This window comes from Hyaena hyaena, unplaced genomic scaffold (assembly GCF_003009895.1).
Source record: "Hyaena hyaena isolate Hyena2069 unplaced genomic scaffold, ASM300989v1 scaffold_1849, whole genome shotgun sequence".
Classification (NCBI taxonomy): domain Eukaryota; kingdom Metazoa; phylum Chordata; class Mammalia; order Carnivora; family Hyaenidae; genus Hyaena; species Hyaena hyaena.
In genome coordinates, this window is record NW_024082472.1 from 23,889 (window position 1) to 49,895 (window position 26,007).

The 26,007-nt window shown below is 39.3% G+C and overlaps 1 protein-coding gene across 1 annotated transcript; it reads left to right on the forward strand.

Moving 5' to 3' along the window:
* Positions 1-4,570: 4,570 nt before the first annotated feature.
* Positions 4,571-5,725, forward strand: FOXR2 (forkhead box R2). Its single transcript, XM_039224985.1, is given in 4 exon segments — positions 4,571-5,009; positions 5,012-5,201; positions 5,406-5,475; positions 5,477-5,725. Coding segments are annotated over 4 exon segments (948 nt in total).
* The last annotated feature ends 20,282 nt before the right edge of the window (positions 5,726-26,007 follow it).

Consider the following 26,007-nt stretch of genomic DNA (forward strand, 5'->3'; position numbering starts at 1 on the left):
GTCCCTGGAGAAGAGAAAACCTCGGCTTGGGACACAGAGGGATCCCGTTTCCAGCTGTGCAGCTGAGGTTGAGCGGAATGCACTGGTCCCAGGGAATGCCAGGAGAAATCGCTCCTCTGCTCACCAGCTTGACCGGGAGGGAAGCGGCTCGCCTGAAGCTGCTCCACCGCTCTTCTGGCTCCGCTCCAGCTTGAAACTGCTTGGAGGGACTCGCCTGCAGGTTTATATTTCCGGCGGTATCAATGGGGCTGCGGACTAAGATCTGGAAACCAGGCTTGGCTTGGGACATAGAGCACGGCCTACCTTGGCTATGCCCACGGCACGAAAGAGTGAGTTGCAACCCTTGGTTCGAGAGGAGACTGGAGCGCTGCCATTTTTCTCCCCACAACCACCAAGGTGGGATATCAGGGAGCGGCCTGCTGAATGCCTTGGAGGCCAAGACCCTCCTACACCAAACCACGCCCATCCCCCCTAGAGAGCTGCCTTTTTTTTTTTTTTTATCAGAGTCCAGGGCAAGACCAACATGGATGCACTACTGTGATTAATTCTAGATCAATTTTTCCATTCAGATATATTTTCCATTGTCTCATTCATATCCCTCCCCTGGGCTGGAAAGGGCACTCTGGTCACTGGTTTGCTTAAATAGTCACATTTAATCCATTCTCTAGATATATATTCTACATCTCTCTTTCTCTGGAGAAATCAGACTATATAGTTTCTTTAAGTAACATTATCTTCATTTCTTTCTCCTCGCCTCTTACCATATTCTCCACTTTATCTCTCTGAATTAAGCTTCTTAGTCTCTCTGTCTAGTCATTTCTCTTCCAATTTTGCTTTCTCTCTGCCCTGTCATTTCTCCCTTTGTATATATGCTCTTCCATCAGCACTGCATACACCGACTCTTTACTTGTAGATGGGAATTGTGGTTTTATGCTTTTAGACTGTCCTTAGACTTTTAGAATTTTTTCTTTTTTCTTTTCTTCTTGTTTTTTTTAAATTAATTAATTAATTTATTTATTAGTTTTATGCTTTTAGACTGCCCTTTCTCTTTTTTTTCCTTTTTTCTTTTCTTCTTTTTCTTTTTATTATTGGTTTTTCCTCCTTCCTCTTTTTCTCTTCTTTTTCCCCTACTTTACTTTTCCTTTTCTTTTTCCCTTTGGTTTGAGTGTTTGTTAGATTTGTCTGTGCATTTGTGTGCCTTTGTTCCCTGTGTGTCTGTCTGTTTTTTTTTATCCGGGACTACTTCAAGAAACAAGCCAAAGGACACATGGTGGAGACTCCAAACTACCACTATGAGTAGGGAAATAAAATAACCAAAGTCTCAACAAGAGAAACCAAGTGACACCATTCAAAGAACAGTTCCTGAACGGACAGGCCCTGGACAGTCACAGAGCCTTCTTTAATACAGCAGTAATCTCTAGCACAGAGTGCATAACAAGCTTTTAAAACTAACAAGAGAAAGAAAGCTAACCAAAATGACGAAACGGAAGAACTCTCCTCTAAAGAAATTCCAGGAAGAAGTGACAGCTAAAGATCTGCTCAAAAGAGATATAAGCAACATAACTGAACAAGAATATAGAACAGTAGTCATAAAATTAATTGCTGGGCTTGAAAAAAGCAGGGAAGACATCAGAGAAGCTTTTGCTACAAAGATAATGGAGCTTAAAATAGTTGTGATGAATTAAAAACTGCTATAAATGAGATGCATAATGAAATGGAGGCATCCAATGCACGGATTGAAGATACAGAGAGGAGAATAGGTGAATTAGAAGACAGAATTATAGAAAAAGAGGAAGCTGAGAAAAAAGAGAGAGAAACTGATCCAGGAACATGAAAGGAGAGTTCGAGGGCTGAGCAATACAATCAAACGGAACAATATCCGTATCATAGGAATTCCAGAAGGGGAAGAGAGAGGGAAAGGCACTGAAAGATAGGAAATCTGAACAGACCCATAACAAGTGAAGAAATTGAATCAGTTTTCAAAAATCTCCCAACAAATAAGAGCCCAGGGCCAGATGGCTCCCCTGGGGAATTTTACCAGACATTTAAAACAGAATTAATACCATTCTTCTCAAGCTATTCCATAATATAGAAATCAAAAGAAAACTTCTAGAGTCATTCTACGAAATCACCATCACTTTGATTTCCAAGCCAGACAGAGACCCAGTAAAAAAAAAAGGGAACTACAGGCCAATATCCTTGATGAATACAAATGCAAAAAACCTCAACAAGATACTTGCAAATCGATCCCAACAGCACTTAAAAAGAATTATCCACCAAGATCAAGTGGGATTCATTCCTGGGTTACAGGACTGGTTCAATACTCACAAACCAATCAATGTGATACATCACATTAACAAAAGAAAACATAAAAACCATATGATCCTGTCAATTGATGCAGAAAAGACATTTGTCAAAATATAGCATCCCTTCTGAATAAAGACTCTAGAGAAAGTCGGGATAGAAGGAGCCTACTTAAACATCATAAAAGCCATCTATGAGAAGCCTTCAGCTAACATCATTCTTAATGGGGAGAAACTGAGAGCTTTTCCCCTGAGATCAGGAACACGACAGGGATGTCCTCTCTCACCACTGTCGTTTAACATAGTGCGGGAAGTCCTAGCATCAGCTAGCAGACAACAAAAGGAAATAAAAGGGATCACAATTGGCAAGGAAGAAGTTAAATTTCACTTTTCGCGACGACATGATACTCTACATAGAAAACCCAACAGACTCCACCAGAAGCCTATTAGAACTGATCCATGAATTCAGCAAAGTCTCAGGGTACAAAATCAAAGTACAAAAATCAGTTGCATTTTTATACATCAATAATGAGCAACAGAAAGAGAAATCAAGAAACTGACCCCATTCACAATTGCACAAAAAACCATAAAATACCTAGGAATAAACCTCACTAAAGATATAAGAGATCTGTATGATGAAAACTATAGAAACCTTAAAAAGGAAATTGAAGAAGACCCAACGAAATGGAAAAACATTCCATGCTCATGAATCTGAAGAATAAATATTGTTAAAATATCATTACTACCCAAAGCAGTCTACACATTCAATGCAATCCCAATCAAAATGGCACTAGCATTCTTCTCAAAACTAGAACAAACTATCCTAAAATTTGTATGAAACCACAAAAGTCCCTGAATAGCCAAAGTAATATTGAAGAAGAAAACCAAAATGTGAGGTTTTGGCACAAAAACAGATGCATGGACCAATGGAAAAGAATAGAGAACTCAGAATTGGACCCACAAATGTATGGCCAACTAAGCTTTGACAAAGTGGGAAACTGTATCCAATGGAAAAAGACAGCCTCTTTAAAGGATGATGCTGGGAGAACTGGACAGCAACATGCAGAAGAATGAAACTAGACCACTTTCTCACACCATACACAAAAATAAACTCAAAATGGATAAAGGACCTTAATGTAAGACAGGAAACCATCAAAACGCTAGAGGAGAAATCAGGAAACCACCTCCTTGACCTGCACCGCAGCAATTTCTTATGTGACACATTCCGAAAGCAAGGGAATCAAGAGCAAAAATGACCTATTGAGACCAAATCAAGATAAAAAGTTTCTGCTCGGCAAAGGAAACAACAAAACGAATAGGAAAGCGACGGAATGGGAAAAAGATAGTTGCAAATGACATATCAGATAAAGGACTAGTCTCCAAACTCTATAAGGAACTCACCAAACTCCACACCCAAAAGACAAATAATCCAGTGGATAAATGGGCAGAAGACACGAACAGACACTTCTCCCTAGAGGACATTGAGACGTCCAAAAACGATGCTCAGCATCCCTCATCCTCAGTGGAATACAAATCAAAACCGCATGAGATACCACCTCATGCTGGTCAGAGTGGCTGAAATTAACAAATCAGAAGACTCTAGATGCTGGCGAGGATGTGGAGAAATAGGCACCCTCCTACACTGTTGGTGGGAATGTAAACTGGTGCAGCCCCTCTGGAAAACAGTGTGGAGATTCCTCAAAACATCAACAATAGAAGTCCCCTATTACCCAGCAATAGCACTGCTAGGAATTTACCCAAAGGATACAAGAGTGCTGATGCAGAGGGGCACATGTTCCCAATGTTCATAGCAGCACTCTCAACAATAGCCAAAAGATGGAAAGAGCCTAAGTGTCCATCAAGGGACGAATGGATCAAGATGTGGTTCATCTATACAATGAAATACTACATGGCAATGAGAAAGAATGAAATCTTGCCATGTGTAGCAATGTGAATGGAACTTGAGGGTGTTATTTTGAGCGAAATATGTCAGGCAGAAAAGGACAGATACCACATGTTTGAACATATAGGAGGATTAGGAGGAACTTAACAGAGGACCATGGGGGAGAAGAAGGGGAAAAATAGTGAGGGAGAGGGAGGGAGGCAAACCATGAGAGACTCTTGAATCCTGAGAACAAACTGAGGGCTGATGCGGGTGGGGGGGGAGGGGAAGGGGGATGATGGGCATGGAGGAGGGCACTTTTGGGGATGAACACTGGGTATTATATGGAAACCAACTTGACAATAAACTATTTAAAAAAACCAAGATGGACATAAAACTAAAAAATCCTGAATTCTATTACAGTATCCATGGCCAGTTCCCAGGGCTGTTGGACTGGGACATGGCAAATGAGCTCTTCTTGCCCTGCACCACAGACCAATGCCCCTTAGCTGAGCAGAAATACAGATTTCAAGTAATGGAGCCCCCAAAGGTGCCTCAAGAGAGGAGACCCGATCCAGACGAAGATGGTCCTGACTCTGAACCTAACTGTTGGATGTGGGTAAATCCCAACACCTTGTGCCCCCTTGGCAACCAGGAGGCCCTAAAGCCCAATAAGGTAAAGGATATGACCAGCATGCTGCCTTGCCCTCAGCAACTCCCAAAGGTTGAAAAGTCTAACTGCTCAAGGGCCACAGTGATGGAATTCTTTCCAACTTCCTCCAGCAATCAATCTCCCCCAAGCGGTTCACCTAGTTTCACAGCAACTGGGAGTTCTCAGAAGAATAAAGTGACAACTGCTCTGTGTCCCTCCAATCCCCTAACAAAGGGGAGTGCTTCCAGAACCAAAAGCTATGGCAAGGCAATAGCCAGGAGAGGAGGTCCTGGGCCTGGCCTCCCCGTAATTACAGTCACCCAGTTGCCCTGGCATTAAGAAACACCCGACCTGGGGCACCTGGGTGGCTCAGTCGGTTAAGCGTCCGACTTCAGCTCAGGTCATGATCTCACGGTTCATGGGTTCGAGCCCCGTGTTGGGCTCTGTGCTGACAGCTAGCTCAGAGCCTGCTTCAGATTCTATCTCTCTCTCTCTCTCTCTCTGACCCTCCCCTGCTCACGCTGTGGCTCTCTCTCTCAGAAATAAATAATTAAAAAAAAAAGAAAAGAAACACCCCACCTTGTGGCCTCAATGTGCAAGAAATCTACAATTTCACCTGAGAGCATTTTCCTTTTTGGGGGGACAGCTCCAAATTGCTGGAAAAACACCATCTGCCACAATCTCTGCTTCCTGAGCAGCTTTGAGAAGGTACCAGTCAACCTTCAGGATGGAGCCAGTGTAAAACCACCGTCTGACCTCTGGAGGCTTACTGAGGAGGGACACCGCCACTTTCAGGAGGAGACATGTGCTTGAGCCTCTGTTCGGTGGGAGAGCGTCCAGCAGCACATGAGCCAGCCAGATGTGATGAACTCTCTCTTTGACCTTTGAACTACCACTTCTCCCTTTTTAGAACACTGCCCTCCTTACTGGGCCCACCATTGCCCTAATTGGTCTTCATTGATTCCTTCGCCTTCCCTGTCTGGTAGGTGACAAGACTGTGTTTAACTATATCTACAAGAATAGTATTAAGTAAATTGAGAGGTGAGTACAGAGGAAGCAGAGCTTAAATCCAGACAGACATGGACAATCATGGAAAGTTGCACAGAACAGTGGCAGTTCTGCATTTTAAGCAGAATCAGGAAATCCTGGGAATAGTAGCATGGAAGTTAAGGAGAAAAGGCCATATTTTATAAGAAAAGGAATTCTGTTTACTGGAGTGTATACTCACATATGAAAGCAAATGATGACTGCAAAGCATAAACATGCAAGATTGAATCAGGCCTTGGAGAGCCTCAAATGCCATGTGAAGGTGCCTAAAGAGAACTGGGTATGATGTTTGAAGCCTAGAGTTTCAAGTATCTCCCTTCCCCCACTCATCAGATGTATCTCTCTTTTAAATGACCTATTTTACCCTTCAAGGCTTCACTTTTCTCTTTATGATCTAGACATTCTAAGCCTTGTTCAGTTTCCAACCAACTCCAGTGCTGACAAATAATTCCTAACAGTTACTTTTAGTTTGTATATTGAAAGCCCTTAAATTGAGCTTGTATCAACCTCAGCCTTTTTGAAAACAAAGCTTTGCTTTCTGATAACAAAGCTTTGCTTTCCATTCTTTCATTCATCAAAACTTTATTGAGAAATTGCCAAAGTGTCAAGGTCCATCTTAGGTGCTGATGATAAAAAGTTGTTAGGTTAGTTGGAGACAGACATATAACTGGATATTTGTAATACAAATGTACTGAAACTGATGTTCAGAGTTGGCATGGAAAAGGGGAGACATTTTTATTCTGGGAAAGACCATGAAAGGAAACAACTTTTGAGTTAGTTTTGAAGAATAAATAGGGATTTTCTGGGCATATAAACTGAAGAAAAGAGAAGATAAAGGAAACTGTACAAATAAAGTAAATGCAATATTTGGCGGAATGATAGGAAGTTCAGTGAAATTCCGCTATATTAGGTCCAAGAGTGGTGAGAAATGTAGGCAAAGGCTTTTCTGGTACTACTTGGGTGTTTGGACTTTATCCTGTGGGCTATTATGAACCAAGAGATATCAGTGGTGTTTTACTAAAAAATAAAAATAGCAAACTTTTAAGCATTTGGTTTTCTAATTTCAAAATTCCCTTTAACACTTTTCTATACAAATAAACTTTCTTTATCAGAGTAAAGCATACTTTTATGCCTTTTATGTTAGTATATTATTAAAGATATATCCAGGATAAAATGTATTCCATTTTTAAGGATATATTTATTTTGAAACCTTCAATAACGGGGGTACAAAAATACCTTGTAAAATGCAAAATCAATTAATTCAATATAATTGTAAATCAATTGAAAAGTTTACTTATTTTGCTAATTTTATATTGTATCACATGAAAAAAATCTGTATATTTAGGTTGAATTGCAAAAGCAACATTTAGAAAGTATTCTTTGAAAAAAGAATTGTGTGTAGTATTTCTGTATCGTAAGGCAAACAAAGCTGACAACGTACATCGGAATAAATAAAATATTCCAGTACTCAGCATTCAGTTTTCATATTTTTCACAAGTAACACTTGTAAGTAAAAGGGACTGTTGTGAAATTCACAAGACTTTTTATCACAAACTACATTTCTGATATATATGATGTATCAATTCTGAAAATTTTCAGGTTCAGACCTGAAAAGTTCAGACCTATTTTTTTTTTTAATTCTAGTTAGTTAATATGCAGTGTCATATTAGTTTTAGGTGCACAATATACTGATTCAACACTTCCATACATCAACCGCTGATCATACAAATTGCACCACATTAATTCTCATCACCTGTTTAACCCATCTCCCCATTCCCCTCCCCGCAGGTAATCATCAGTTCTGTATTGTTAAGAGTATGTTTCTTGCTTTCACTTTTTCTCTCTCTCTTTTTTTGCCCTCTGCTCATTTGTTTTGTTTCTAAAATTCCACATATGAGTGAAATCATATGATATATGACTTTCTCTAACTGACATATTGCGATTATCAAATATTCGCTAGCTCCATTCATGTCCTGGCAAATGGCAAGATTTCATTCTTTGATATTTCTGAGTAATATTCCAATGTGTGTGTGTGTGTGTGTGTGTGTGTGTGTGTGTGTGTGTACACCACCTCTTCTTCATCCATTCAGCAGTTAGTAGACACTTGGGTTGCTTCCATAATTTAGCTATGGTATATAAGGCTGCTATAAACATCAGAATTGAATTAGTACTTTTGTATCCTTTGGGTAGATACCTAGTAATACAATTACCAGATACTAGGGTAATTCTATTTTTAACTTTTTGAGGAAACTCCATACTGTTTTCCATGGTGGTTGCACCAGTCTGCGTTCCCAAAAAAAGTGCAAAAGAATTCCCCTTTCTCCACATACTCGTCAACACCTGTTGTTTCTTCTGTTGTTGAATTTAACCTTTCCGACAGGTGTAAGATGATATCTCATTGTAGTTTTGATATGTATTTCCCTGACGATCAGTGATGTTGAGCCTCTTTTCATACATCTGTTGGACATTTGTATGTCTTCTTTGGAAAAACGTCTATTACCATTTTTATTTGAATTTTTCATTTTTTCAGTGTTGCATTGTATAAGTTTTTTATACATTTTGAATACTCTTTATCAGATATGTCAGTTGCAAATATGAATATCTTCTCCCATTCTGTAGGTTGCCTTTTAGTTTTCTTGATTGTTTCCTTCACTGTGCAGGAGCTTTTTGTTTTGATGAAGTTCCAATACTTTATTTTTGCTTTTTGTTTCCATTACCTGTCCCTGGACTTTCCTTTGTTAGGATTTTCTTTATTATAATTCAATATCCTGACTAGTTATCAACCTGGTCAAGTTTTCTATTTCCTCTTCTTTCAGTTTTAGTGGCTTATGTGATTCTATGAATTTATCAATTTCTTCACGGTTGTCCAATTTGTTGGCTGACTTTTTCATAATATTCTCTTACAGTTGTTTGCATTTTTGTGGTGTTGGTTGTTATTTCTCTTCTCTCATTTCTGATTTTATTTAGTTGGGTCCTTTCTCTTTTCTTTTTGGTAAATCCAGCTAGAGGTTTACCAATTTTATTTTATTATTTTCAGAGAACCAGCTCCTGGTTTTATTGATATGCTTAATTGTTTTTTATGCTTTTTGTCTTTTTTAGATTAAAATTTTATTTATTTAAATTCCAGTTAGTTAACATACAGTGTGGTCTTGGTTTCAAGACTAGAATCCTGTGATAAATCACCTACATAAAACACCCAGTGCTCATCCCAAAAAGTGGCCCCCTTAAGTGCTCATCATCCATTTAGCCCAACTTTTCACCCACCTCCCCTCCAGCAACCCTCAGTTTGTTCTCTGTATTTAAGGGTCTCTTATGGTTTGCCTCCCTCTCTGTTTTAAACTTATTTTTCCTTCACGTCTCCTGTGTTCATCTGTCTTGTTTCTTAAATTCCACATAGAAGTGAAATCATATGATATTTGACTGAATGACTTATTTCACTTACTCTCTAGTTCCATCCATGTGGTTGCAAATGAATGGTTTCATTATTTTTGATCGCCAAGTAATATTTCTTTGTATATATACATACCACTTATTCTATACATTTATTAGTCGATGGACATTTGGGCTCTTTCCATAATTTGGCTGTCATTACCACACTATAAACATTGAGAAGCATGTGCCCTTTCGAATCACCATTTTTTAATCCTTTGGATAAATACCTAGTAGTACAATTGCTGGATCATAGGGTAGTTCTATTTTTAAGTTTTGGAGGAAACTCCGCACTGTTCTGCACCAGTTTGCATTTCCACCAACAGTGCAAAAGTGTTCTCCTTTCTCTGCATCCTTGCCAACATCTCTTATTTCCTGAGTTGTTAATTTTAGCCATCCTGACAGGTATGAGGTGGTATCTCATTGTGGTTTTGATTTTTATTTCCCTGATGGTGAGTGAATTTTAACATCTTTTCAAGTGTGTGTTAGCCATCTGGACGTCTTCTTTGAAAAGTGTCTATTCATGTTTTCTGCCCATTTTTTCACTCAATTATTTGTGTTTTGGATGTGGATTTTGATAAGTTCTTTATAGATTTTTGAGAGGGGAGGCAAGATGGCGGAAAAGTAGGGAGCTCCGTACTTGCACTCGTGCCCATGCATCACACGGAAAAGATCTGAAGCCATAGGAAACCATACAAAACCCAGTAGATTGGGAGAAAAAGGATGCAGAATCCACTGAGAAAGCCTTCTAACGTGAGTGTGAACTGGGGAAGATAAAATCGGGCCTGGATCGGAGACTGGAGGGACAGGGCGATCCCCCTCTGCAAGGAGTGAGAGGCGAAAAAGAGAGAGTCCAAAACAGAAAAACCTCCGCTCGGGGGAAAAAACCTCCGCTCCGGGCGTAGAAAGACCTTGCGCACAAAATACGTGCGCACCAGGACCCCCACGCTCCAACACGCCCCGGAGGGGCTACGCTCCAGGACTGCTGCTTTGTGCAGTCTCCTGGCTGTCTGGGAGAAGCTGCTAGCCTGCCGCTATTGCCCTTCTGGTGGGCTTGGACCCCTGGAGGAGCTGCGCGCAGGCACCGGGCATCCGCGCTCCTAGCTAGCTGGAACTCTAGAGGGAAGGCAAAGAGCTAAAAACTGGGAGATTTGCCCGCGAATTCGTGTTTTGAGTGAAGAGATACAGAGGGACCTCGATTCCCTCACTCCAGGGGGCTCAGAGCAATCGGCAGACAAGGCCCCCCGCCCCGCCCAGGCTCCCCAATCCGACCCTGAGGAGAAGAGAGCAGTGGCTTCTGGCTCCTCCCCCAGAGCCAGGCAGGAGGCTTGGAATTGCCCTGACGGGGTTGCCAGGGGATCGCCTGAGGCAATTTCAGTGGGGCGCTTGGACTGCAATTTGGAGGCTGGGACTGGCCTAGGTTGAAAAGTGCAACAAACTTTGGCTGAGCCCTTGGCCCTGGGAGTTTACACGCCCATAAAAGCGAGGTATAGCGCCACCACTCTCCTCCCTATAACCGCCAAGGCAGAAATCCCACCTGACCCATTGGATCAAACCACGCCCATCCCTGCTTGAGAGGTGCCCTCTTCCCCTTTTCCTTTTTTTTTTCTTTTCTTCTTCTTCTTTTCTTTTTTTTTTTCTCTCTTTTTTTCCCCAGAACACTGACCTGATTAACTCTGGTTACCAGCGTGCTTAAACAATCACATTTAGTCCATTCTGCAGATGTAAATTCTACACGTCCCAACCTTTTCATCTCTTTCTCTCAGGAGTAATTAGACTATATAGTTTCTCTGGATAACACCAGCATCATTCTCTCACCTAAACAACCACACTCCACCCTTTAACTCTTTGAAAAAAGCTTCTTATCCCTTCTGCCTGTTCATTCTATTTCCAGTTTTGCCTCATCCCCACCCTGTCTTCTCTCACTGTCTCTATGCTCTTCAACCAGCACTGCACACACCCGGCTATTTAATTATAGGTGAGAAATCGGTTATATGCTATAAATCGTTCTTTGTCTATTGGTATTCTTCTTTTTTCCTTTTCTTTTCTTCCTTTTGACCTTTTTATGTATTTTTTTTTATTTTTTCATTTTCTATTATTCGCCCTCCCTCCTGCATCTTTTCTCTTAACTTTGTCGCTATTCCTCTCGGTTTGCATGTTAGTCAGATTTGTCTGTACGTTTGTGTGCCCCTGCTCCCAGTGTGTTTGTCTGTTTTCCTCTCCAGGGCGACCTCAAGAAACAAGCCAAAGTACACATGGTGGAGAGGCCCAAATATCACTACGAGTAGGAAAACAAAATAACCAAGATCTCAACAAGAGGGACCAAGAGATACCATTCAAAAAACACTCTCTGAAAGAATAGGCCCTGGACAGTCAAAGAGTCTTCTGGATACAGCAGCGCTCACAGGTGCAGAGAGCATAACAGGTCTTTAAAACTAACAAGAACCAGAAAGCTAACTAAAATGACGAAATGAAAAAGCTCTCCTCCAGAGAAATTCCAAGAAGAATTGACAGCTAATGAACTGCTCAAAACAGATATAAGCAGCATAAAATGAACAATATTTTAGAATAATAATCATAAAATTAAGAGCTGGGCTTGAAAAAAAACATAGGGGACATCAAAGAAACTATGGCTACAGACAAAATGGAGAATATAAATAGGCATGAAGAATTAAAAAAACCGATAAATGAGATACATACTAAATTAGAGGCTTCCAATGCAGAGATTGAAGAGGCACAAGAGAACATGTGATTTGGAAGACACCATTACAGAAAAACAAGAAACTGACAAAAAAAGAGACAAACTGATCCAGGAACATGAAAGAAGAGTTTGAGAGCTCATCGACACGGTCAAACGCAACAAAATCCGTATCATAGGAATCCCAGAAGAGGAAGAGAGGGGGAAATGTGCTGAAGGAGTCCTGGAACAAATTATAGAAGAGAACTTACCCAACCTGGGAAAAGAAGTAAACGTTGAAATACAAGAGGCTCAGAGGACCCCGCTCAGACGTAATTTGAGTCGACCTTTTCCACGGCATATCATAGTAAAAATGGCAAAATATAAGGACAAAGAGAAAATTTTGAAAGCAACTAGGGAGATAAGGGCCCTAAGATAAAAAGGGAAACCTATCAGAGTGGTGACAGACCTATCTACTGAAACTTGGCAGGCCAGAAAGGAATGGCAGGAGATCTTCAATGTGATGAACAGTAAAAATATGCAGCCAAGAATCCTCTATCCAGCAAGCCTGTCATTCAAAATAGAAGGAGAGATAAATACCTTTCCAAATAAACAGAAATTGAATTTGTCACCACTAAGCCAGCCCTACAAGAAATCCTGAATGGGGACGCTCTGAAGGAAAGGTTGTAAGGAACAAAGATACCAGAGACACCACCACAAACATGAACTCCACAAAGGACACAAAGACTGTAAACCCACATATCTCAATAATAACACTGAATGTAAATGGACTGAATGCTCCAATCAAAAGACATAGGGTAGTAGAATGGATAAAGAAAAACAAAATCCATCTATATACTGTCTACAAGAAACTCATTTTAGACTGGAAGATACCTTCAGATTAAAAGTAAGGGGATGGATAAATATATATCATGCTACAGGAAATCAAAAGAAAGCTGGAGTAGCTATACATATATCAGACAAACTGGACTTTAAATTAAAGACAATAGAAGAGATGAAGAAGGGCATTACATAATAATTAGAGGGTCTATCCATCAGGAAGAATTAACAATCATAAATGTCTATGCACCAAATATGGGAGCACCTAAATATTTAAAACAATTAATCACAAACAGAAACAATCTTGTAGATAAGAATGTGCTAATAGCAGGGAACTTTAATACTCCACTTTCAGCAATGGATAGATCAACCAGGCAGAAAATCACTAAAGAAACAATGGACTTGAATGACACATTGGACCAGATGGATCTGACAGATATATTTAGAACTCCACATCCTGATGCCAGGGAATTTACTTTCTTCTCAAGTGCACATGGCACATTCTCCAAGATAGATCACATACTGGGACATAAAACAACCCTCGATAAATATAAAAGAATTGAGATCATACCATGCACACTGTCAGATCAAAATGCTTTGAAACTTGAAATCAATCACAGGAAGAAGCCTGAAAAACCTCCAAAAACATGGAGGTTAAAGAACACCCTTCTAAAAAATCAGGCTATTAGAGGTGAAATTTAAAAAATATGGAAACAAATGAAAACGAAAACACAACAATCAAAAATCTATGGGATGAGGCAAAGGCAGTCCTAAGAGGAAAGTACATTGCACTCCAGGCCTATTTCAAGAAACTAGAAAAAGTCCAAAATCTAACAGCTCACCTAAAGGAACTAGAGGCAGAGCAACAAGAACGCCCTAACCCCAGTAGAAGAAGAGAAATAGTAAAAATCAGAGCAGAAATAAACAACATAGAGACCAAAGAAATAATTGAACACATTAATGAAACCGAGTTGGTTTTTTGAAAAAATAAACAAAATTGACAAACCTCTAGCCAGGCTTCTCGAAAAGAAAAGAGAGAGCACCCATATAGACAAAATCATGAATGAAAATGGAATTATTACAACCAACCCCTCAGAAATACAAGCCATTATCAGGGAATACTATGAAAAATTATATGGCAACAAATTGGACAACTTAGAAGAAATGGACAAATTCCTAAATGCACACCCACTACCAAAATTCACACAGGAAGAGATAGGAAATCTGAACAGACCGATAACTAGTGAGGAAATCGAATCAGTGATCAAATATCTCCCAACAAATAAGAATCCAGGACCAGAAGGCTTCCCCGGGGAATTCTACCAGACGTTTAAAACAGAATTAATCCCAATTCTTCTCAAGCTATTCCAAAAAATAGAAAGTGAAGGAAAACTTCCAGACTCATTTTATGAAGCCAGCATCACTCTGATTCCCATGCCAGACAGAGATCCAGCAAAAAAAGAGAACTACAGGCCAATATCCTTGATGAATACGGATGCAAAAATCCTCAACAAGATCCTTGCAAATCGAATCCAGCAGCACATAAAAAGAATCATCCACCAAGATCAAGTGGGATTCATTCCTGGGTTACAGAGATGGTTGAACATTCGCAAATCAATCAATGTGATCCATCACATCACCAAAAGAAAAGATAAAAACCATATGATCCTGTCGATAGATGCAGAAAAAGCATTTGACAAAATACAGCATCCCTTCTTAATAAAGACTCTAGAGAAAGTCGGGATAGAAGGAACCTACTTAAACATCATCAAAGCCATCTATCAGAAGCCTTCAGCTAACATCATGCTCAATGGGGAAAAACTGAGAGCTTTCCCCCTGAGATCAGGAACACGACAGGATGTCCACTCTCACCACTGCTGTTTAACAGAGTGCTTGAAGTCCTAGCATCAGCCATCAGACAACAAAAGGAAATCAAAGGCATCAGAATTGGCAAAGAGGAAGTCAAACTTTCACTCTTCGCAGATGACATGATACTCTACATATAACACCCGACAGACTCCACCAGAAGCCAACTAGAACTGATCCAAGAATTCAGCCACGTTGCAGGGTAGAAAATCAACGTAGAGAAATCGGTTGCATTTTTATACACCAACAATGAAGCAACAGAAAGAGAAATCAAGAAACTGACCCCACCCACAATTGCACAAAAAACCATAAAATACCTAGGAATAAACCTAACCAAAGATACAAGAGATCTGTATGATGAAAACTATAGAAAACTTATGAAGGATGAAAAAGACACAAAGAAATGGAGAAACATTCCATACTCTTGAATAAGAAGAATAAATATAGTTAAAATGTCATTACAGCCCAAAGCAATCTACACATTCAATGCAATCCCAATCAAAATTGCACCAGCATACTTCTCAAAGCTAGAGCAAGCTCTCCTAAAATTTGTATGGAACCACAAGAGACCCCGAATAGCCAAAGTAATCCTGAAAAATAAAACCAAAACGGGAGGTATCACCATCCCAGACTTTAGCCTCTACTACAAAGCTGTCATCAACAAGACAGTATGGTATTGGCACAAAAACAGACACATAGACCAATGGAACAGAATTGAGAACTCAGAGTTGGACCCAAAGGCATACAGGCAACTAATCTTTGACAAAGCAAGAAAGAGTATCCAATGGAAAAAAGACAGCCTCTTTAACAGATGGTGTTGGGAGAACTGGACAGCAATATGCAGATCAATGAAACTGGATCAATTTCTCACACCATGCACAAAAAGTAGCTCAAAATGGATAAAGGACCTGAACGAGAGACAGGAAACCATCAAAACCCTAGAGGAGAAAGCAGGAAACAACCTCCTTGGCCTCCACCGCAGCAACCTCTTACTTGACACATCCCCCAAAGCAAGGGAATCAAGAGCAAAAATAAACGATTGGGGCCTCATCAAGATCAAAAGCTTCTGCACCGCAAAGGAAACAACCCACAAAACTTATAGACAACCAATGGAATGGGAAAAGATACTTGCAAATGACATATCAGATAAAGGGTTAATATCCAAAATCTATAAGGAACTCACCAAACTCCACACCTGAAAAACAAACAACCCAGTAAGGAAATGGGAAGAGGATATGAACAGACACTTCTCCAAAGAGGACATCCAGATGGCCAACAGACACATGAAATGATGCTCAGCATCCCTCCTCATCAGGGAAATACAAACCAAAACCACACTGAGATACCACCTCACGCCAGTCAGAGTGGCTAAAATGAGCAAATCAGAGAACACGAGATGCTGGTGAAGATGTGGAGAAACGGGCACCCTCCTACACTGTTGGAGGGAATGTAAACTGGTGCAGCCCCTCTGGAAAACAGTGTGGAGGTTCCTCAAAAAATTAATAATAGAACTCCCCTATGACCCAGAAATAGCACTGTTAGGAATTTACCCAAGGGATACAGGAGTGCTGGTGCATAGGAGCACATGTACCCCAATGTTCATAGCAGCACTCTCCACAATAGCCGTAACATGGAAAGAACCCAAATGTCCATCAACGGACGAATGGATCAAGAAGATGTGGTTTATCTATATCATTGAATACTACATGGCAATGAGAAACAATGAAATCTGGCCATGTGTAGCCACATGGATGGACCTTGAGGGTGTTATGCTGAGCGAAATAAGTCAGGCAGAGAAGGACAAATATCATATGCTTGCACGTATAGGAAGATTAGGAGGAACTTAACAGAGGACCAAGGAGGAGAAGAAGGAGGGAAATGGTGGGGGAAAGGGGGAGAGGCAAACCATGAGAGACTCTTGAATGCTGACAAAAACTGAGGACTGATGGATGTGCGGGGGGAGGGGGGATGGTTACGGAGGGGGGCACTTGTGGGGATGAGCACCGGTGTTATATGGAAACCAAATTGACAATAAACTATTTGTAAATAAAAAAAAAAGATTTTTCATACTAACCCCTTATCCAATACGTCATTTGCAAATATCTTCTCCCATTCCGTCAGTGGCCTTTTTGTTTTGTTGACTGTTCACTTTGTAGTTCAGAAGTTTTTACTTTATTGAGATCCCAGTAGTTCTTTTTTGCTCATTTCCTTTGCCTCCTGAGACATGTCTAGTAAGAAGTTACTGTGGCCAAGGGGAAAGAGTTGTTTCCTGATTTCTCCTATAGGATTTTGATGGTTTTTTATCTTACATTTAGGTATCCAATCCATTTTGAGTTTATTTTTGTGTATGGTATAAAAATATGGGCCAGTTTCATTCTTCTGCATGTTGCTTTTCTGTCTTCCCAGCACCATTTGCTGAACAGACTGTCTTTTCTTTTCCCATTGGATACTCTTTCCTGCTTAGTTGAAGATTAGTTGACCATACATTTGTGGGTCCTAATCTGGGTTTATTTTGTTACATTGTTCTGTCTGTGTGCGTGTGCATGTGTGCGTGCGTGCGTGTGTGTGTTTCAACACCATAGTTTGTTGGTAATTAGAGCTTTGTAATACAGTTTGAATTCTGGAATTGTTATTCCTTCAGCTTTGGTTTTCTTTTTTAGCATTACTTTGGCTATTCGTGATCTTTTCTGGTTCCATAAAAATTTTAGAATTGTTTTTCTATCTTTGTGAAGAATGCTGGCATTATTTTGACATGGGTTGTGTTTAATCTGTAGATTGCTTTGGGTAGTATACACATTTTAGCAATATTTGTTCTTCCAATCCATGAGCATGGAATGATTTTCAATTTCTTTGGGTCTTCTCTAATTTTTCTCATAAGTTTTCTATAGTTTCCAATGAACAGATCTTAGTTTTATTCTTATGTATCTTATGCCTTTTGGTGCAATTTTAAATGGGATTGATTCCTTGATTCCTCTTTCTGCTGCTTTCTTCGTTGGTGTAGAGAAATGCAACCAATTTCTGTTGTGATTTTGTCTTTTTAGTTTGTGCATCATTTATTTCTGCTCTAATCATTACTATTTCCTTCCTTCTGCTGGCTTTAGGATTTACTCATTGTTCTTTTTCTAGCTCCTTAGGTGTAACATTGGTGGTTTATTTCAGATATTTCTTGCTTCTTAGGGTAGTCCATAATTGCTACATACTTTCCTCTTAGGACCACTTTTGTTGTATTCTAGGGATTTTGGCTCGTGGTGTCTCATTATCATTTGTTTCTATAATATTTGGTTTCCTCTTTGATTTTGTGCTTGCCCACGTTATTGTTTAGTAGCAAGTTATTTAACCTGCATTTATTTGTGGTTTTCCAGATTTTTTCTTGTGAAAGATTTCTAGTTTCATAGTGTGGTCAGAAAAGATGCATAGTACTATGCCAATCTTTTTGTTTTTGTTCAGGCATGTTTAGTTTTGTAGTAAGTGATCTACTCTGGAGAATGTTCCACATGCACTTGAAAACAGTGTGTATTTTGCTGTTTTAGGATGGAATGTTCTGAATATATCTGTTATGTCCATCTGCTCCAGTGTGTCATTCAAAGCCAGTGTTTCCTTGTTGATTTTCTGTCTAGATGATCTATACCTTCATGTAAGTGGGGTGGTAAACTTCCTACTATTGTTGTATTATTATTGATTAGTTCCTTTATGTTTGTTATTGTTTCATACATTTGGGTGTTCCATGTTGGGTGAATACATATTAAATTTGTTATTTCTTCATTTTGGATTGCATCCTTTATTATTTTATAGTCCCCTTATTTGTTTCTTGTTAAACTCTTTTTTTTTTAAAGCCTTGTTTGTCTAAGTATTGGAACTCTAGCTTTCTTTTGACATCCATTTGCATGATAATTATTTATCCAATCCCTACACTCTTTTATTTTTTCCTTAAATAGTTTATTGTCAAGTTGGTTTACATATAACACCCAGTGCTCATCCCAACAAGTGCCCTCCTCCAATCCCTACTTTCAATCTGCTGACGTCTTTATGTCTAAAATGAGCCTCTTGCCAGCAGCATAAAAATGGGTCTTTCTTTTTTTTTAAATATTTATTTTAAATATAATATATATATATATATTTATTTATTGTCAAGTTAGCTAACATACGGTGTATAGCGTGTGCTCTTGGTTTTGGGGGTAGATTCCCGTGATTCATCACTTACACACAACACCCAGTGCTCACTCCAATAAGTGCCCTCCTCAATGCCCATCACCCATTTCCCCCTCTACCCCACCCCCCATCAATCCTCAGTTTGTTCTCTGTATTTAAGAGTCTCTTATGGTTTGCCTCCCTCTCTGTTTGAAACTATTTTTCCCTTTCCCTTCCCCCATGGTCTCCTGTTAAGTTTCTCAGATTTCACATATGTGTGTAAACATATGAAATCTGTCGTTCTCTGACTTATTTCACTTAGCATAATACCCTGCAGTTTCATCCACATTGTTGCAAATAGCAGAATTTCATTATTTCTCGTTGCCGTGTAGTATTCCATTCTTTATGTATATATAAACCATGTCTTCTGTATTCACTCATCAGTTGATGGACGTTTGGGCTCTTTCCATAATTTGGCTGTTGTAGAAAGCACTGCTGTAAACATTGGGGTACATGTGCCCCTACAAATCAGCACTCCTGTATACTTTCCATAAATTCATAGTAGTGCTATTGCTGGGTCATTGGGTAGTTCTATTTTTAATTTTTTGAAGAACCTCCACACTGTTTTCCAGAGCAGCTGCACCAGTTTGTATTCCCACCAACAGTACAAGAGGGTTCCCATTTCTCCACATCCTCTCCAGCATCTACTGTTTCCTGCGTTAATTTTAGCCACTCTGACTGGTGTGAGGTGGTATCCAAATGCGGTTTTGATTTGTATTTCCCTGATGATAGGTGATGTTTGGCATCATTTCATGTGCCTGGCCTTCTGGATGTCTTCATGTGTTGGCCATCTGGCTGTCTTCTTTGGAAAAGTGTCTTTTCAGGTCTTTGCCCATTTCCCCACTGGATTATTCGTTTTTCAGGTGTGGAGTTTTGTAAGTTCTTTATAGATTGTGGATACTAGCCCTTTATCTGATATGTCATTTGCAAATATCTTCTCCCATTCCGTCATTTGCCTTTTCATTTTGTGGATTGTTACCTTCGCAGTGCAGAAGCTTTTTATCTTGATGAGTTCCCAATAGTTCATTTTTGCTTTTATTTCCCTTGCCGTCTGAGACATGTCAAACAAGAAATTGCTGCAGCTGAGGTCAAAGAAGTTGTTGCCTCCTCTAGGGTTCTGATGGTTTCCTGTCTCACATTTAGGTCTTTCTTCCTTTTTGAGTTTACTTTTGTGTATGGTATAAGAAAGAGGTCTAGTTTCATTCATCTGCATGCTGCTGTCCGGTTCTCCCAGCACCGCTGGGTAAGGAGACTGCCTCCCCCCCCCCCATTGGATCCTCTTTTCTGCTTTGTCAAAGATTATTTGGCCATACATTTGTGGGTCCAATTCTGGGTTCTCTCTTCTATTCCATTGGTCTATATGTCTGTTTTTGTGCCAATACCATATTGTCTTGATGATTACAGCTTTTTTTAGTAGAGGCTAAAGTCCAGGACTGTGATGCCTCCTGCTTTGGTTTTGTTTTTCAACATTACTTTGGCTATTTGGGGGTCTTTTGTGGTTCCATACAAATTTTAGGGTTGCTTGTTCTAGCTTTGAGAAGAATACTGGTGCAATTTTTATTGGAATTGTGTGTGGATTGCTTTGGGTAGTATTGACATTTTAACAGTATATGTTCTTCCAATCCATGGGCGTGGAATATTTTTCCATTACTTTGTGTCTTTTTCACTTTCTTTCATAAGTTTTCTGTACCTTTTAGCGTACAGATATTTTCCATCTTTGGTTAAGTTTATTCCTATAGTTCTTGGTGCAAATGTAAATGGGATCGATTTCTTGATTTCTCTTTCTGTTGCTTCATTATTGGTGTATAAAGATGCAACCGATTTCTATACATTGATTTTGTATGCTGTGATTTTACTGAATTCATGTATCAGTTCTAGCAGCTTTTTGGTGAAGTCTTTTGGGTTTTCTATGTAGAGTATGATGTCATCTGCGAAAAGTGAAAGTTTGACTTCTTTGCCAATTTTATTTTTTATTTATTTATTTTTTTTTAAATATTTTTATTTATTTCTAAGAGAGAGAGACAGTGTGAACAAGGGAGGGTCAGAGAGAGAGGGAGTCACAGACTGAAACAGGCTCCAGGCTCTGAGCTGGCAGTCAGCACAGAGCCCAACGCGGGGCTCGAACCCACGAACCGCGAGATCATGACCTAAGCGAAAGCCGGACGCTCAACCGACTAAGCCACCCAGGCGCCCCTTTGCCAATTTTAAATTTCATTTTGTTGTACGATTGTCTATTGTCTGATTTAATTTCATTTTGTCTGAAGTCCTGAGGCTAGGACTTTCAACACTATGTTAAACAACAGTGGTGAGAGTGGGCATCCCTGTCGTGTTCCAGATCTCAGGGGGAAAGCTCTCAGTTTTTCCCCATTGAGGATGACATTTTCTGTGGGTTTTCATATATACCTTTTATGATGTTAATATATGTTCTTTCTATCCCAACTTTCTTCAGGGACTTTATTATGAAAGGATGCTGTATTTTGACAAATGCTTTTTTCTGCACCAATTGACAGGACCATATGGTTCTTAAATTTTCTTCTATTAATGTGCTTATGACATTGATTGATTTGCAAAATTGATCCAGCCCTGCAGCCCAGGAATGAATCCCAGTTGATCATGGAAAATAATTTTTTTATTAGGCTGTTGAATTCGCTTTGCTAGTATGTTGTAGAGAATTTTTGCATCCATGTTCATCAGGGATCTTGGCCGGTAATTCTCCTTTTTTGTGGGTCTCTGTGTGTTTTAAGAATCAAAGTAATGCCGGATTCATAGAATGAGTCTGGAAGCTTTCTTTTTTTCTATTTTTGGAACAGCTTGAGAAGGAAAGGTATTAACTCTGCTTTAAATATCTGGTAGAATTCCCCTAGGGAGCAATCTGGCCCTGATCTTATTCGTTGGGAGATTTTTGATATCTAATTCAACTTTTTTGCTGGTTATGAGTCTGTTCAAATTTTCTCCTTCTTCTAAATGGGTCTTCTCTTTTCTTTACTATCATTTCTTTTTATTATTTTCTTTCATAGTTTATTGCCAAGTTGGGTTCCATATAACATCCAGTGTTCATCCCCACAAGTGCCCTCCTCCATGCCCATCACTCCCCCTTCACCTCGCCCCCACCCACGTCAGCCCTCAGATTTCTCACAGTATTCAAGTCTCTCATGGTTTCCCTCCTTCCCTCTCTGCAACTATTTTTCCCCTTCTTCTCCCCCATGGTCCTCCATTAAGTTTCTCCTAATCTACCTATAAGTGAAAACATATGGTATCTGTCTTTCTCTGCCTGACTTACTTCGCTCAGCATAACACCCTCAAGTTCCATCCACGTTGCTACAAATGGCAGGATTTCATTCTTTCTCATTGTCATGTAGTATTCCATTGTATGGATAAACCACATCTTCTTGATCCATTCGTCCGTTGATGGACACTTAGGTTCTTTCCATGATATGGCTATTGTTGAGAGTGCTGCTATGAACATTGGGGTACATGTGCCCCTACACATCAGCACTCCTGTATCCTTTGGGGGAATTCCTAGCAGTGTTATTGCTGGGTCATAGGGGAGTTTTATTGTTAATTTTTTGAGGAACCTCCACACTGTTTTCCAGAGGGGTTGCACCAGTTTCCATTCCCAGCAACAGTGGAGGAGCGTGCCCGCTTCTCCACATTCTTGCCAACATCTAGAGTCTCCTGATTTGTTCATTTTAGCCCCTCTAACCGGCGTGAGGTGGTATTTCAGTGTGGTTTTGATCTGCACTTCCCTGATGATGAGGGATGCTAAGCATTGTTTCATGTGTCTGTTGGCCATCTGGATATCCTCTTTGGAGAAGTATCTGTTCATGTCTTCTGCCCAATTCCTCACTGGATTATTTGTTTTTTGGGTGTGGAGTTTGGGGAGTTCCTAGATTTTGGATACTAGCCCTTTATTTGATATGTCATTTGCAACTATCTTTTCCCATTTCGTTGGTTGCCTATTAGTTTTATGGATTGTTTCCTTTGCCATGCAGAAGCTTTAAACTTGATGAGGTCATTGTAGTTCATTTTTGCTCTTGATTTCCTTGCCTTTGGGGACGTGTCAATAAGAAAGTGCTGCGGTGGAGGTCAAGGAGGTTGTTTCCTGCTTTCTCCTCTAGGGTTTTGATGGTTTCCTGACTCATATTCAGGTCCTTTATCCATTTGGAGTTTACTTTTGTGTATGGTGTAAGAAAGCGGTCTAGTTTCATTCTTCTGCACGTTGCTGTCCAGTTTTTCCAGTACCGTTTGGTACAGAGGCCTTCTTTTTTCCATTGGATACTCTTTCCTGGTTTGCCAAAGATTAGTTGGCCATACATTTGTGTGTCCAATTCTGGATTTTCCATAATATTCTATTGGTCTATGTGTCTGTTTTTGTGCCTATACCATATTGTCTTGATGACTACAGCTTTGTAGTAGAGGCTAAAGTCTGAGATGGTGATACCTCCCGTTTTGGTTTCCTTCTTCGGTATTACTTTGACTATTCGTGGTCTTTTGTGGTTCCATACAAATTTTAGCGTAGTTTGCTGTAGCTTTGAGAAGAATGCTGGTTCAATTTTTATAGGGATTGCATTGAATGTGTAGCTTGCTTTGGATAGTTATGACACTGTAAAAGTATTTATTCTTCGAATCCATGAACATGGAATGTTTTTCACTTTCTTTGTGTCTTCTTCAATTTCCTTCATAAGTTTTCTATAGTTTTCATCATACAGATCTCTTATACAATTGATTAGGTTTATTCCTAGGTATTTTATGGTTTTGGTCCTATTGTGAATGGGATCAATTTTTTAATTTCTCTTTCTGTTGCTTCATTATTGGTGCATAAAAATGCAACGGATTTATGTACGTTGATATTGTACCCTGTGAATTGCAGAATTCTTGGATCAGTTCTAGTAGACTTCAGTCATAGTCCGTCGGGTTTTCCATGTACAGTATCATGTCATCTGTAAAAAGTGAAAGTTTGACTACTTTCTTGCCAATTTTGATGCCTTTTATTTCCTTTTGTTGTCTGAGTGCCAGGACTTCCAGTATTATGTTAAACAACAGTGGTGACAATGGACATCCCTGTTCCATTCCTGATCAGGGGGAAAGCTCTCAGTTTTTCCTCATTGAGGATGATATTACCTTTGCCCTTTTCTTACAGGGCTTTTATGATATTTAAATAAGTTCCTTCAATCCCGCATTTCTCAAAGGTCTTTATTAAGAAAGGATGCTATATTTTGTCAAATGCTTTTTCTGCATCTGTCGACAGAATCATACGGCTTTTCTCTTTTCTTTTGCTAATGTGATGTATCCCATTGTTTGATTTGCACATTTTGAACCAGCCCTGTAACCCAGGAATGAATCCCACTTGATCTCGGTGGATAATTCTTTTTATATGCTGTTGAATTATATTTGCAAGTATTTTCTAGAGGATTTTTGCATCCATATTTATCAAAGATATTGGCCTTTAGTTCTCTTCTTTTGCTGGGTCTCTGTCTGGTTTGGGAATCAAAGTGATGCTGACTTCGTAGAATGAGTCCAGAAGTTTTCCTTGCATTTCTGTTTTTAGGAATAGCTTGAGAAGCAGGGGTATTAACTATCATTTAAATGTCTAGTAGAATTCCTCTGGGAAGCCATCTGGCCCAGGATTCTTATTTGTTGGGATGTTTTTGATAAGTGATCCAATTTATTCACTAGTTATGGTTCTGTCCAGATTTTCTATCTTTTCCCATGTGAATTTTGGTAGTATGTGTGTGTGTTTAGGAATTTGCCCATTACTTCTAAGTAGTCCGGTTTGTTGTCATATAATTTTTCATTGTATTCCCTGGTAATTGCTTGTATTTCTGAGGGATTGGTTGTAACAAATCATTTTTCATTCTAGATTTTTCTATTTTGGTGCTCTCTCTCTCTCTCTTTTATTTTTTTTTGAGAAGCGTGGCTAGAGGTTTGTCAATTTTATTTAAAAAAAACAACAACTCTTGGTTTCATTGATCTGTTCAACTGTTTTTGTTTTTGTTTTTGTTTTTGTTTGTATTCTATGTTGTTTATTTCTGCCCTGATCTCTATTATTTCTCTTCTCCTACTGGGTTTGGGGTACTCTTGTTGCTCTCCTAGATCCTTTAGGTGTGCTATTGGATTTTTGTATTTGTACTTTTTCTAATTTCTCAAATAGGCCTGGAGTGCAATCTACTTTCCTCTTAGGACTGCCTTTGTCACATCCCATAGAGTTTGGATTGTTGTATTTTCATTTTCATTTGTTTCCCTATATTATTTAAATTTCTTATCTAATTGACTGATGGGCCCATTTGTTCTTTAGTAGAGTGTCCTTTAACCTCCATATTTTTGGATATTTTCCAGACATATTCCTATGATTGATTACAGGTTTCATAGCACTGTGCACGGTATGATCTCTATTGTTTTATATTTATGGAGGGCTGCTTTATGACTTAGTATGTGATCTATCTTGGAGAATGTGTCATGCACACTTGAGAAGAATGTGAATTTCATGGCCTCAGGAGGTAGAGTTCTAAATATATCTGTCAAATCCATTTGGTCCAATGTGTCATTCAAGTCCATGGATTTTTAGTGATTTTCTGTCTAGTTGATCTATCCATTGCTGTAAGTGGAGTGTTAAAGTCCATTAGCACATTCTTACCCATAAGATGGTTTCTGTTTATGATTAATTGTTTTATGTATTTTGGTACTCCTATATTCGGTGCATAGACATTTACAATTGTTAGCTCTTCCTGATGCATAGACCCTGTAATTATTATATAATGCCCTTCTTCATCCCTTGTTACTGTCTTTCTTTTAAAGTCCAGTTTGTCTGATATAAGTATGGATATTTCAGCTTTCCTTTTTCTTCCAGTAGCATGATAGATATTTCTCCATCCCCTTACTTTCAATCTGAAGGTGTTCTCAGGTCTACAGTGAGTCTCTTGTAGACATCAAATAGATGGATTTTCTTTTATTATCCATTATACTACCTGTATCTTTTGATTGGTCTATTTAGTCCATTTACATTCAGCAGTATTATTGAAAAATATGGATATAGAGTCATTTTGTTCTTTTTAGGATTCATGCTTGTGGTGGTGTCTCTGGTACCTTGTGTTCCTTGCAATATTTCCCTCATAGAGTCCCCCTG